This window comes from Cynocephalus volans, chromosome 11 (genome assembly GCF_027409185.1).
Source record: "Cynocephalus volans isolate mCynVol1 chromosome 11, mCynVol1.pri, whole genome shotgun sequence".
Classification (NCBI taxonomy): Eukaryota; Metazoa; Chordata; class Mammalia; order Dermoptera; family Cynocephalidae; genus Cynocephalus; species Cynocephalus volans.
In genome coordinates, this window is record NC_084470.1 from 28617670 (window position 1) to 28633579 (window position 15910).

At 37.4% G+C, this 15910-nt stretch overlaps 1 protein-coding gene across 5 annotated transcripts in view; it reads right to left on the reverse strand.

Annotated features, from left to right (window-relative positions):
- Positions 1–15910, reverse strand: part of METTL6 (methyltransferase 6, tRNA N3-cytidine) — a 30569-nt gene that overhangs the window by 14275 nt on the left and 384 nt on the right. For all 5 annotated transcript variants that reach the window (XR_010024883.1, XM_063114407.1, XM_063114406.1 and 2 more), the window contains exons 2-5: positions 14988–15358; positions 14126–14260; positions 8936–9106; positions 1116–1257 (exon numbers count right to left, since the gene is read on the reverse strand). Coding sequence is in view for 4 of the 5 variants with exons in the window: in XM_063114407.1 (XP_062970477.1) it covers positions 1116–1257; positions 8936–9106; positions 14126–14260; positions 14988–15212 (673 nt within the window). In the remaining variant the exon portion in view is untranslated. The remainder of the gene's footprint in view (positions 1–1115; positions 1258–8935; positions 9107–14125; positions 14261–14987; positions 15359–15910) is intronic.

The following is a 15910-nucleotide window of genomic DNA, read 5'->3' on the forward strand; positions in this document are numbered from 1 at the left end:
TCAGATACCTAAAAGACTGAAATAATGTTTAGCATTTTCTCATCAAAAATAACTTTGTAAATATTCCTTTACAACAAATCTTTGTATTTAAAAACGAATCCAATCAATTCTGAAGAAAAAGATTTCTCGGCTTTGAGCCCTGGGAAAGGAATCTCAAGGCACTATATTCATACTGTTCTATTTGCTTTAACAGAGAGAAGTTTCTGATTTGCCTCCCCCCTTTTTCTAGCACAGATCCTAGAAGGGTGCTATGGATTGAATTACATCCCCCAAATTTCCATGTTATTAGAAGCTTAACCCTCACAATGTCAGTGTTAAGAGGGTGGAAAATCCTATTATGGTAATTGAAAGGTGGGGCTACGAAGAGGTGATCAAATTGTGAGGACCAAGCTCTAGTGAATGGATTAATCCACTGATGGTTTAATGGTGGACATGGGAGTGGTTCTGATGGCTTTAAAAGCACAGTATATGAAGGGCCGGCCCCCATGGTTCACTTGAGAGAGTGTGGTGCTGATAACACCAAAGCCACGGTTTTGGATCCCTATATAGGGAGGGAGAACATGGTGCTGGCAACACCAAGTCAGGGGTTAAGATCCCCTTATCAGTCATCTTTAAAAAAAAAAAAAAAAGCACAGCATTTGAGAGGCTGGCTCTCTTACTCCTACCATATTCGCCATGTGATATCCTGCCTCACTATAAACCCGCCACCACCAGGGCCCTCACCAGATGTGTTTCCTGGACTTTGGACTTCCCAGCCTCTGAAACCATAAGAAATAAATTATATTTCTTTACAAATTACCCAGTTTCAAGTATTTCTGTTACAGGCAACACAGATGGACTAATACAAAAGGCGTCCATGTGGCAGGTCAGAGCCTATCTGTGAACCCCACTGGCCACTGTCACCACAGAAGGCTTGTGAGCTCTACACAGGCCAGGGCCATGTCTGTGTCATCCCAGAAGCTGGATAAGTGGTGTTCATCAAAGAGCTTGTTTGCAGTTTTGTGCATGTGTGCTAAGTACTGCTGCAAGTCCTTCCCCACCAGCAATGAGTAAATGCAATCAAGTAAACGGAAATAAAAGAAAAACACTTTAAGGCTAGATTCCATTCATCTTACCATCAGTAAAAAAATACGATCTGGTTCCATCTTGTCTAACATAAAAGTTTTCTCCAAGTTTGCTGCCGGCTTTAAACCTAAGCATAGCATGATCATACAGCCCATAGTCGCGAAACAAGACATTTTTGCCTGGTTTTAATACCTACAAGACAAAGAGAAGGCTGCATATAACTCTGGGAAACCCAGTCTAATAAAATAAAATCTGATTACGTTAAGCATTAAAATACCTTAGATGTGTGATAGTTATGAAAGAGGCCAGACTGAAATACCCATAATATGAAGGAAAAAGGGCCTGCGAGTCAAAGGGATAATAAGACTTGGCAGAACCCCATAACGTTGCAGACACTTCTTGAGCACCTCCAAGGGTACTCTGGAATGTCCAGTGTCATACAATTAAAAGATTAAAAGACAATAAATGAAAACAGTGTTATCCTCATTAAAGCACATTCTCTGAACATTTTATTAGCCATATCCTAGTACTCAAACTGTACTCAACTTTTTTAAAAAAATAAGTCATTTGGGTTTTTTACTGATTTGGGTTGATTTTCCTTATTCTGAGTCTAAGCTCTGGTTTCACTGCACTACGATAATGTAGAGCTTGCCCACTATGCTAATAACTGATATGTGCTTGGCACCTGACAGCTTACCAGACATTTCTTCATCGGATTTTCATACAATTCTGAGGGAAAGAAAGAGTGTGATTATCATCCTCACGTGAGATGAGGAAACCAACACTAGAAAAGATGAAGTGATCTGCCTCCCATCACACATTAGCTACTAAGTCGGAGAGTCAGAACGCACACTTAGGTCAAAAAGTTTCATACAGTAGAATCAGAGATATTTGTTAGCCCTGGGGGGCAGGGTAGGTAGGTATCACTCCATTCACACTATGGACAGCAAAAGAGAGGCTCTGAAGAAAGGAGTACCTTTTAGTATTCTTCCCATGGTGATATAAGGAGTGGATCATCAGGCCAGAGTCCAACAGTACAGGGAAGGGGTCAGCGTCAGAATCAGTGTTAGAGGGCACTATCAGTAGGGTGTGGGAATACCCTATCTTTACAAAGGAAACAGCCATATGCTTTTTAGAATGAAAAGTGGTACACACTGTGACACCTGCTTTTTATGTCAAAGTTCTTTCAAACTGTGTGACACTACCAAATGAGAGGGAACTTCAAAGGGGGTACTAACTTTATTAAATCTTATCATTCTAACCCATCATACCAACAAGATAATTAAGACAGTTATTTTAAGATGGACATGTGCTACCTATCGTAATAGATTTTTGTCTCCTTTGGAAAAGATTTTTGTCACTTTTTGGAAAAATGTGTGATGTGCTATCAGCTTTTCTAAATGTAGTTTGATGTATTTCCTCTTCCTGAATAGAACAGGAACATTTTTCCACAATGCTTTCTAAGGCACTAGCAGATTTTCTCACTTAATAAATTTTTATCAATACTAGCATCTATTTTAAATGTTGTCAGTAAAGAGCCTCTTAGATAAAAACATTCTTACCTTTGTCAGAAATAGCTAAGTTTTAAAATGTGAAAAATTCTGAAAAATTTAGTTCACATGAGACTTATTCTTCATTTCAGAAGGAAGGAAAGGCTGCATGGGACAATGGAAAAAACACTCACTCAGGAATTTGAAAATCTTGATTCAAATCCTAGTTTTTCCATAAATGAGTTGAATGACCTTGAGCAAGTATATTCACTCATCCCTGTGAATATGCTTTCTCATCTGCAAAATGACAATTCACGACAGTAATGCTTCCTTGATCACAAAACTATATAGTCAAACAGGCTTTTCCCAGTGTCATGCATGGTCTTTCATTCTCTCAACAACTCCAAGAAGCAGGTAGGCAAGGAACTATTATATCCTCTTTACAATAAGTAAGGCTCAGAGTAAAGGTGATTTACTCGCCAAGTCTCAATGCAAGTTGGTGGCATAAGGAAGACCAAAATTCAGGTCTTCCAACAACAAATATGATCTATTTTTACTTCACCACTCTATTTCAAAAATGCAGGAATTCAACTTTAAGGTTGTCCTCCAATTTAAAATTCTGTGTTTTAAAAAACTTCTCTGGTGTTAGTATCCTGGAGTAATTAAATCAATATTACAACAGCTTATTACTGTGGTTGCTCATTCAAGGCTTCAGAGCTGTCCACAGAGTGTCCTATTGTCAGAGGCTGAGAGACTGCTTCTCCCTTCAGTAATTTCCTGATGAAGCACTTGATTTCAAATTAATGAACCAGTCACTATGATGGCAGCAAGAAGGTAATGAGATTGCTACTGCAAACTCATTCCAGATCAGCTGAAAAAAGATTCTATTGGGGATAAAAATAGGAGAAATGCTGAAAGGAAATTTGTCACTAAAGAAAGGTGTGGCCTGAGACAGCTCAATATTTTTTTTATATAACATTTAATACCTACTAAAATAGGGATAACATATTGTATATTTCCATTATATGAAGTTCAGGAATTGGTGAAACTGATCTATGATGACAGAAGTCAGAAGGGTGGTTACCTGGGGTCTCTGGACGAGGGGAGTGAGCACTGGGAATCCTGCAGGTATAACTATACCTAGGCAGTGTTTATATGAGTGTACACATACATAAAAACCCATCTAACTGTAGATTTCGGACTGGGGTGCTTATTACATGCATATTAAACCTCAAGAAAATAAATAAATACAGGTAACATACCTAAGTTGTAAATTATCAATTGACCCCACCATCCAGGTTCAGAACTAGAATATTATCAACACTGTTGCATCTACCTGTATGCTCCTCTTCCGCAACACTCTACACCTTACTTAGAATAGACATTCCTTAACTAGAATCCACAGGGCCAAAGCGTCTGCAGTTAGGGTTCGGAAGTGCTGTGAGTTTAGGAAGAAAACAAAGTTAAACCTTTATTTTCACTGCTTCTAATGGAAACCAGCATCCCTTCAATTATGAATGTAGGCAACCAAAATTTTGACACTAAAGAAGTCACAAATATTCTTACATAACTGTAGAGTTCTTACAGATACCTCAATTTAAATTTAATACTACTTCAAAATTATGGTATTTATTAGACCTGCCACTAGAGATCTTGTTAGTTAATGTGTTAACAAAAAAATCACATTTCACCAGACTACCAAGAAGATTCATGGCACCAAAATGGTAAGAACCCCTGCCCTAGAGCTCTACCAGCCTGGATTTGTGTTATCAATCCACTGCTTTTTGTGAGGGTGGGGAGGGGGTGGAGTAAGATGCTCAAAAATGGATGTCATAAGTAGTCTTCAGCAACTTGCTTTTCAAAAATTAATCCATGTAATTGTGCACAGCTGGGGTCATTCTATTCTCTTAACAGTACTGTACACAATTCCATTGTTTGAACATACCACAATTTATGTTTCGTCTACTAATGGATTTTTGGGTTATTTTCAGCTTTTTGCTGTCATGAATGTTGCTGCCATGAACACTCCCTTATATGTCTCTTGGTGCATGTGGGTAAGAGTTTCTTCAGGGAATATACGTAGGCACAGAACTTCTGTGTCCTATGAATGCAAATGATCAACTCTACAAAATTATGTTAAATTGGTTTCCAAAGTGGTTATACAGATTTACACTCCTACCAGAAATGTGTAAGGGATCCTACTTATCCATATCCTCATCGATACATGGTATACAATGGTCTCTCATTACAGTTTTATTTTACATTTCCTGGGTTGAGGTTATCTTTTCATATGTAACTCACCCTTTGTGTGTTTGCTTCTAAAAAATGACTATTTGTGCCTGCCCATTTTTTTATTAACTTGTTTGTCTTTCTTCCGAAAGGAATTTTTTCTACATTCTGGATACTAATATTTTGTTAGTTATATGAATTGTTAATTACTTTTCCCAACTTATCTTTTTACCTTCTTTATATCACATTGTCTTATGAAGAATAGAAACTTCTAATTTTATTATAATCACCTTTTTGCTTGGAATGCTTTGGGTCTTCTTTCAGAACATTTTCCCCACTCTGAGGTCATATTTTCTTCTGAATGTTCTAAACTTCTGTCTTTGCCATGTAAGTCTTTAATTTACCTGAAAATGATTTGTATGTGGGCTGTAGAGTAGTCATCCAATTTCGTTTCTTCCCATGTGGATACCCAATGGCATCATTTATTGAGCATTCTTTTCTTTCCCAGTGACCTTCAATGCTACCTCTATCATATATCAAATTTCCATATCTGTACAGATGTATTTCTAAGCTCCATCATATTCCACTTGTCAACCTGTCTGTCCCTCTGCCAATACTATTCTGTCTTAATTATTGTAGCTAAAATAAATCTTTATATCTGGTAGGGTATAAATCCCCCCATCTCATTCTTCTTCTTCATGAGTGTTTTGGCTATTCTTGGGCCTTTGTTCTTTCGTGTAAATTTAGAACAGCTCATCAATCTCCTCGAAAGCAAAAAACAAAACAAAACAAAACCAAAAAGCCCCATGAAAACAGTTAAGACAATCAAACAAAAAATAAAATCTATTGGGGTTTTTATTGTAATTGCACAGTTCAACTAGGGAAGAAGTGATAATCTTTACAATACAAAATCTGTCTATGAACATAGTATTTCTCTCCATATAAATTTTCTTTAGTGTACTTCAATAAAGTTACATATAATTACTCTGTCTTACACATCTGTTAGATTTATTCTTGTACCTTTTATTTCATATTCCTTTTTTACATTGCTTTAAAAGTTACAATTTCTTTGGATTATATATTGATTTTATATACCGTAACAAACTTGGCTCATTTGCTGGCCTCTACTGTAATAAAACACAGCAGTTAAAACTAACGTAGTAACATAATAAAATGGATGAATATTAGCAATATAATGTGAAGTGGAAAAGTAAGATTGCACATTGCATACTCTTTTTATTATTGTGGTAAAATATACATAACAAAATTCACCACTATAATCATTTTTAAACGTACAGTTCTGTGGCATCAAGTACATTCATTTTATTCTTATACTTTTGTGATTCTTTTAAAACTTTCTGATAATTACATTGTCTGCAAATGTGAATTGTTTCTCATCCTGAAGTCTTTCTTTCCCCTTGTATTTTTGAGCTGACTAGCACCTCCAGTACAATGCTGAATAGATGTACTGATAGTGGGCACTCTCATCCCTATAAAGTTCCAGATATTCCTTATTCTATCCCTATCTCCCACTCCTCCCTAATTCCTGAAATCCTTCATCAGTGAAATCACTGGTACCCACCACCTCTTCTAAAGGTTCCCTTCACATTCATGTGCTCACAGAAATCTGACTGTCCCCTGAGAAAACTGTGTTCTCCACAATCTCTCGAGTCACGCCTGTGTTTTCTCCCATCGCCCGTGTACCAGTGGGCCTGGTGATGGGGCTGGTGTCCTCCTCTCTTCACTGCTACTTTCTGTGCATTCTCCTTTCTGCTCTTTAAACCCCGTAGCTTTGAATCTCTTGCCCATCAGATTACATCACTCTCTATCTCTTATTTTACTATCCTCTCTCAGTTCCAGGGTCATTTCCCTTTATTTTATGATGAATGTATCTTCTGGCTTACTGTCCCATCCTCCTGAATGCTATTCCATTCTTAATTCTGGTCAATTTCAATATACATGTAGATTATCCTCCCAAATATGCTGGTCTTTATGCTTTGAGCTTCTCTCTTCTAAAGATCTTATCCTCGAGCCTATCTAAACCACTTACTCCCATGGTAATCTCCTAATGCCGTGCCAACACTAAGTATAACCTCTTCATACTCTCAATGCCAGGCAAGTCACTCTGATCACCCCCTCCATCTTTCCGGCTCTCTCTCTCTCTAGTTCTCCACCTTTAATAATCCTTCACCCTCACCTGGATCTCCAAATCAGGCAATTCTACCACCTTTTCCCTGATGCCCCTTCTTCCCTCTTTATTCAGTTTAAGTTCCATGACCAATTATGGGTTATGCTGGGTTCCCACATGCTCAGATACCAGGGGCAGAGAGAGTAGGAGAAAAAACCTTATAAAACTCACAAGCAGAGGGCTAAAAACAGTATGACAAGATCTAAATTTTTTAAAATATTGTTTCAAGTGAGAATAATTCCCTAACAGGTTTCTAGCATCTTGAAATTTCTACCTCAGTACTTATTTTAAAACAATTAAAACTCATGTTAAATTTTAACGTATAGCTCTAAATATACAGAAGCTCTCTTACCCAACACCTACTTTTTTTAACTTGCTAAATGTAAAAGCAGACTGTAAAAGTCTCCCCACCCTCTATAAAAGCAGACTGACTGAAGTTCCCTGAATGGCTGAGGCTGGTAGGCTTTCTAGAGCATGTGCCCTTGCGCTATAGCGTCATAGGTGAGCTGCATGCCTGCAATCATTCACTTGTCTTTGCTCCCAAACTTGCTTATGTCAGTTGTACTCGGAATTACAATTATATACTTTAAGACAGTATATAACAATAAAACATGAATGTGAGTAGGAAACATTTTAATTTTCTATAAAAAGCTAGCTGGACATTTTGGAAAGACTTGATAAAAAAGTGCCAAATAAACTGCTTTTAATTAGGTGTGAGAGAATCAACTGTGAAAGTCTGGGTAAAAATACAAAAGAATCTGCCTTTGGTTTACTTTTCAATTGTTTTTTGCTCCACTTTTAAAGAAACCAAAACTCTATTATGTGTGTGGTTTAGTAAGAAAAATGATCAATAGCCCCATACTCAAAGAAAAGACCTTGACCCTACATCAAAAGAGTGAATAAAAGGGCCAGCCCATGGCTCACTCGGGAGAGTGTGGTGCTGATAACACCAAGGCCGCGGGTTCGGATCCTATATAGGGATGGCCAGTTAGCTCACTGGCTGAGTATGGTGCTGACAACACCAAGTCAAGGGTTAAGATCCTCTTACCGGTCATATTTAAAAAAAAAAAAAAAAAAAAAAAAAAAGAGTGAATAAATATTTATATATTTTAAGTTATAATAAAATGTCTACTGTAAGAATGTACCACTTTTTAAATAATTTCTTGATTTAGTTGATTTTTTAAATTAACCAACACTGTTACCAACTGTTCACACAGATAAAAGAGCTTCCACTGCAGTTTACAGGCACTCATCCATGATGTCCCCCATGTCTCACAACCCTGTGAGTGACACACATCCCCATCTTACAGTCAAGGAGACGGAGCTCGGAGATGGAAGGGTGAGACGGCTTGTCCTGAGTCACATGTTTTATGAGTGAAGCTGTACTTCCTGAGTGCTACAGCAGTTTGGACTCTCCCCATTCTAACCCTAATAATGATGGTAGTAACACCACCAACGATGGCTGTATTTTAAAGAGCACTCACCGTGTTCTAGGCATTGTGCTAAACACTTTATACATATCTCACTTAATCTACCCCAAATCCTGAATCTAGGAACTATTATCTCAACATTTTACAGGCAAAGAAACTGAGGCTCAGACAGGGAAAGAAACTTGTCTGAGTGGTGAAGCCAGGTTTTGAACTTAGCCACTCTGTCTCTAGACTATGTGCTCTTGACCACTGAAGCATACTTCCTCTCACATTACAGCAGGACTCCATGGATCCCAAGTAGCTGCAAAATCATCCTTGCTCCAGGGATGGCCAAGCTCTGAAGAGCAGCCATGGCACTATACAAGTCAGAATTTAGGGTGGATGTTTTACGCCAGAAAACCCCTTTCCGTACACAAACTACCTATTGAGAATGAGGAGATTCTGTGAATCTAGGCGGTACAGGAGCTCTAGAGGGAAGGTAAGGAGGAAGATCAGGATGACCAGCCCTCATGTGTAGGCCCCACATCACTAACCTTGTAAATATTTTGTAAGACAAGGCGCATCTTATCAGGATGAACAGCTGAGAGCACAAATATCAACATGACAACATCCACAGACTCCGGTGGTACATGATCCAGAAGGTTATCTTTAGTCAGATCACACTGGAATACCTTGCATCTTTCTGTGTCATATAAAGGATTTTGCTAGAGAGAAGAAAAAACAAATGAATTTTAACACAACCAACATGCTGATACATATAAGAAAATAGAAATGAAAGATCACTTTGGTACTGGGTAAACCTTAGTAATGAACTATTCCCATATAAAGCATGTAATATTCAATACTGCTACAGGGGCAAGATTTCATTTTAACAAATCATTTTTAACCGAGGAGAGAATACAGTCTATCACATATTCAAAAGTGAGCATTTTAGAAGCATAGATTTCAGAGGGATGATAATCCAAAACTAGTCTCTGCTCCCTTAATCCTCCTTTGGAGAAGTGCTTCCTACTCCCTTTACTGTGATGCTCCCACAGTTCTTCTGAGGTATATTTTCTCTTGATGTAGCAAGGTAAATAAATTTAACTTTTTTTTTTCACTGCCAATTGTGTACCTGGTACATTTTGGTTGGTAGGCTTCAACACATGTGTAAGAGTATTACAAAAAAATATTAAACTTTTCTTTCATGTAAATGAGGGCTTAAATAAATAGATCTACAAAATTATTGGATGGGAAAATTCAGTATTGAAAAGTCAATTGTACCCATAATTCCACCCATAAATCCAATGCAATCTCAAGTGAATCCCAATAGATTTCTCAAAACTTGACAAGGTGAATCTAATTCATCTGGAAGCAAAAAAATCTCTAGCAATATCCAAGCCAACTTTTAAAATGAAGAACAATGAAGGAGGAGGTACACTACTGGACATCAAAACATGTTACAAAAATGTAGTAATAAAACTATGTGGTTGGAGAACTGGGGACAAATAGACCACTGAGACAAAAGAGTCCTAAAACAGATGTGTGTGTGTGTGTGTGTGTGTGTGTGTGTGTGTGTGTGTGTGTGTGTGTGTGTGTGTGTGTGTGTAAATTTAGTGTTTTACATGATAAAAGACAGGTAGACAAAGGTGGCAATTAGATAGTAAGGAAGATAATAAAGGACAATTATCAGTGAGGGAAAATTAATTTCTCATTAAATTTATTGTGTTTGGACAACTGGCTATTCATATGAAGTCAAGGACAACTAGCTATCCAGATGCATTAAAGGACTTCCAGTGTCAGCTCAGAGATGTACAGAAGTGGAAAGACATAGCTGCCATCCTTATAACAAGAAAAAGCTGAAAAGAAAGCAAACTAATGACTTTTTTGTGAACCCATCAAAGAGCAGAGGTCACAGAACAACCTGCCATCCCAAAATCTGGAGAGAGGTGACATCAAGGAGACACAGGACCCAAGCACTTGCTTACCCGAGGCAGATGGTTCCAGAGTAGAAAGATAACACTAGAAACTTGACAAACTGCTAGAGAACAAGGATGGACATTACACTGTGAAGTCATAGGGATGTTCTCACCATCTGCAGGTGTTTCTATCAGGAATGTCACCAAGCTCTCAAAGAGAGGATGGTGCTCTTTCTGGTGCTGGCCTTTCTCAACTCCTTTAATGAAGGAAAGGCTGAATCTGCAGGAAGAATGGCCTCAAGATCATACAGGAGGACCCTGGTGGATACATCCTGCAGCTGGGGAAGGATGGGGGCGGAAAGCTCTATGCTTAAAGAAGCAGAAGCATTTGTGAAGCCATACCCTTCAGACAGAGGCCTACTGTACAGTTCAAAACAGAGAAGCAGAACAGTGGAGAACAATCCCCTCTCCCATACCCCATTGACAAGTCTCCAGTAATAATAACGGTAAATTGCAGATGGGAGACATGAACAAGGCAAACTCTTTTTGGGAACCAGCACAAAGGGAAGACCCAATGCCAAGAGGGGAGACAAAAACAAAGTCACAACAAGAGTCAGAAATCTCTGCCCATAGCAACAACAAACCTCACAGGTAACTATAACAACAACAGACCTCAAACACAGCCCAACTCCTGACTAGATTGTTACAAATCTCCATTACCTCATTATCTACTGCCGTATATAATAAGTCTGGCTTCAGCAAAAAAACATACAAGGCATACCAAAAGGCAAGAAAAAATATAGTCTGAAGAGACAAAGTAATCATCAAAGCCAGACTCAAATGTGACACAGATGTCAAAACTAAAAGTTAGAGTTTTTTTGTTTTTTTTTTAAAGATAACCGGTAAGAGGATCTTAACCTTTGACTTGGTGTTGTCAGCACCATGCTCACACAGTGAGCTAACTGGCCATCCCTATATGGGATCCAAACCTGTGGCCTTGGTGTTATCAGCACCACACTCTCCTGAGTGAGCCACGGGCTGGCCCAACTTAGGGTATTTAATAGTTATGATGTTAAAGACTCTAATGAAAAAAGGAGACAACATATAAGATCAGATAGGTAATTTCAGAATGTAAACTAGAAAAAAGACTCAAATGGAATGCTAAAAATTAAAAATATTGATCTCTGCTGCTGGTAGGATAAAAAGAAAAGTAAAAACAAACAACATAGTAAAAGAAATGAAGAATGCTTTTGACAAGTTCATCAGCAGAAAATACCTACTGCTTGGGAAACAACCAGTGAAACTGATGATAGGACAACAGAAATTATACAAACTAAAAATGCAAAAAGGAAAAAAGTGTGGGGGGAGGGATTCTAAAAGAACAGTATTTAATACTGCCATTTGCAACAACATGGATGGACCTTGAGAGAATTATATTAAGTGAAACAAGTCAGGCACAGAAAGAGAAATACCACGTTCTCACTTATTGGTGGAAGCTAAAAATAAATAAATAAATTCACACACACACACACACACACACACACACACACACACACACACACAAAACGGGGCGGGGGGGAGAAGACATAACAACTACAATTCCTTGAAGTTGAAGTTGATATGACAAGCAAGCAGAAAGGACATTGTTGGGTGGGAGGGGGGAGAGGGAGGGGGGAGGAAGGTTTCGGTAATGGGCCACAATATTCAACCATATTGTATATCGACAAAATAAAATTAAGAAAAAAATAAATAAAAGAACAGTATTTAAGAGCTATAGGGAAATAGCAAATAGTATAACATAAATGTAACTGGAATCCCAGAAGAAGAGAGAACGAGAGCTAAAGAAATTATTTGAAAAAATAATGACCAAAATTTTTCCATATTAACTAAAAAACTTAATAACCAAAATTATAAAAGCAATATATAGGTAACAGTGTCTAAATAATAGGGTAAAGAACTCCTAAACAAGACATACTCACAAAACCTTAAAACCTCAAAAGGAAGAAAAGGATGAAAAAATTTGACACAACAATTTAAATCATGTGTAAAAAAAAAGATACCATAAATCAATGATGAATAAACTGGAAGAAATGTTTGCAACATATATACCAGCATATCTTGAATTTATCCTGAAAATAAGAAAAAAAAAAGACTAAAAATAGAAAAATGGGCAAAGATTATGAATGAACAATTTCTACTATAAGCTCCACATGGGTGGAGATTTTTGTGTTTTGTTCACTGCTTAACCCCAATGCTTAGAACAGTGACTGGCACACATTAAGATCTATTCAATAAATATATATGGATTAAAGTAACTCAGAGCAGGAGAAAAACTAATGCTATTTACATATTACAAGGTCTGCAACCTCTCTGGTAATAAAGAGAAAACAAATTAAAATATACAGACATATTTGCCCATAAGATTCGTAAATATAAAAATGACTGATACCAAATATTAAGAGAATAGAGAAAAAGGTACCTTTATATTATTGGTGAAATTATAAACTGATGTAATCTTTTTGGAAGGAAGCTTGGCATTATCTACTAAAATTTAAGTGTGCATGCTCTTCTTCCAAGGAATGCTACTTCTTCCATTATTCACCATAGAGAAAACATGTTTTGAGAAGCATGTGTATATATGATGCTGGTCACATTAACCCTATTTGTAAGAGCAAGAAATAAGAAACAATTTAAATGAATATCAACAGGGTAGTTAAATAAAGTATGGTATATCCATTTTATGGAACACTATAAGAGGTAAATAAAATGTGGTAATCTACATGTACTAACATGAAAAACTCTGCAAGATATAATAATGTAGAATGAAGAAAGCAAATCATAGTAAATGTAATAGTACCATTATTAAAAAGAAATCTAATGGACGCTGAAACTGTCAAAGGTTGATGGGGAACTAGATATATGCATGTTGCCAAAGTGTTACCCATATACTTGTTAATGGCAAAAGGGAAATATTTTAATAGGGGAATTTGGCAGTTATTACCTTAACCCGGTGATCAAAACTAATATCACTATGAGATCACCAGACATTATTGCCTCCTAACAGAATGCAACATGCAAGACATACCATCACCTATTAAAGTATTTTTGCCAAAAATATTTTACCTGATTTAAATGTAATTTCTAGTTTACAGGAAACACAGAGGACAGAGCAACAAATTAAACAATAACACAAAGAAACAATCAGACCGATTTGAAATGTGGGACTTTATAACAGAAAATTAGCTGATATCTCCAAAAATTCAATGTCAGGGGGAAAAAGGTAAGGGGTTAGGGTGGGAGTATTTTAGGCTGAGGAGATTTAAAGGACATTGTGGAAGTATAAGAGGTAGTCCTTGACTAGATAAAAACAGTTATAAAAGACCCCTGGAACTACTTGGTGATATCTGAATCTCGAATGGGTATTAATGATATTAGGGGACTACAGTTACTTTTGTTACATATGAAAATTTATTGTGGTTGTGTACAAAAAGGCCTTATTTGCGGGGGGGAACATGTATGCAAATATATTTAGGAGTGTAATGTTTGACACTTATAATTTACTTTAAAATAGTTCAGCAGAGCAAAAAGTTTAAAAGCAAAAAGTGGTAAGTATCTGGGTGGCGTTACAGTATTTTTTTCCTACTTTTCTTGAATAAAGCTGCGTTTCTATATGTACTGTTTATGTTCGTAAACAGGAAAACTACATTCATGGAGATCATAGCTGGTTAACTTCAGGGAGAGGATTGGAATTGGGCAAATGTGGGTAGAAGGCAGGTCAAAAAAAACTAATAGAAACATAGCAGAATACATGGATGGAGCACCAACCTTAACATATTCAACTGCTCTTGGAGAAAAATCACAAGCATAGGCAAAGATATTCAGATCTTCTTCTAAAAGCGGGAATAAACAGTTCCCAACCCCACAGCCAGCTTCAAGTATAGTCAATTTTTGACCTTCAAACTGGGGAAAGAGGACACAAATTTACAATGTTACATTTGCATAATGAAGAAACAAACCAAACTAAAAGGTCCAGAACTGAGACAAGGTCTGTGATCCCATAGAGCAGACAATAAATAAGTGAACTAATAAGCGAAAGCTAATACTACTACCTCATTTTTCATCCAACATTGCGCACTTAAGTGTGGAGGAAAAAAAACATCATCATGGCTAACTGAACAGGATCTGGAGCTAAACTGTCTGTACTCAAATCCCAACTTTTCCCCTGCCCCTGTATTCTATCCTTGGGAAAATCACTTAAACAACTCTGTGCCTCAATTTCACTGCAAAAGGGGATAATATTAATACTTACACTTCACAGAGTTATTATAAGGCTTAAATGAGAGAAAACGTGTAAAGTTCTTAGAAAGAACCATGGTAAATAGTTCTTTAACATTAACTATTATTATTATTATGAATCTGTCACTGAAGTCGTTCAGTATGAATTTAACATTTAATGTTCACAACTTTCATATTAGCTTTAAAGAAATAGAAAATGATCACTAAAGTTCTCTCTCCTGTGTATTAAACAACCCAGAAACTGTTAAAACTACTTGAGACCAGTGTATTTCTCATTTTGATAGGCTTCATAAATTCTCCACTTCACACTCCCATAGAAATACAATAAAGCGCCCCTCTTCTATACATTTTAAAGGAAGAACAACTCAGATAAGGTGTAATATTAGCTTACCTCCCTATATGATCTTAGCTCTTCAAACTCTCTGACGGTCCAGTGTCTATCTTTGAAGAAGTTAGTACTATTTCTTTTGTAGAAAAGGTCCCAATTCTTCTGAGCTTCTTTTTCCAGTTTTTGCTGTTTAAAATCAGACACCAAAGCTTGGTCTCTTTTCAGTTTCTCCTCTTCTTCAGAGCTGAGAATCCTTGCCTGTGGCTCTTTCCTTTGCAAAGAGGCCATCTCATAAGTTGACGGTATTACATTTAACACTGTCGAAAATTCTTCATCCCTAAATAATCTGAGGCATCCATGCTGATACTGTAGTTACAGGGTTTTCTCAGTTGCATTTCCACAGGTGGGTTTCACACCTCAGGCAGCATAGGGTGCTTCGCAGGAAAAAGAAAGATTCTGGTTAGTAGTTCTAAGACGCTGGGCTAGTGGTTCTAGAACATTTCTTTAAGACACTGGCTTAGTGGTTCTAGAACAGTTCTTTAAGGCGCTGAGTTAGTGGTTCTAGAACAGTTCTTGAAGAAGCCCAGTTCAATTCACCAAATATCTGTGAGATGCTGACTCTACACCAACCCTGTCCTCTATTCGAGGAGAGATCACAAAGAAGACCACGACACCGTCCCTACTTTCAGAGAGCTTACATTCAGTGGGCAGTACTGTCTCATGCACCGAACTCTAATTCAAACCACGAGTCAGCTATTCCAATGAATCGGCTTAGTTTAGAAAAAGGACCCTCCTCCGAACTGAGAAACCTTGGGAAGAAAATACTCATCAATTTTCGGTGCTCGTGAAAGGGATGACTTAAAAATAACCACAACAGCTGCCCGAACTGGAAGCAGGAAGTCAACAGCAAGAGAGAAATGGAATCAGCGTTTCTCTAGGGTCGAAGCCCCGTTTTTCGGGGGGAGATGGAGCTAAGCCTGGGTGGC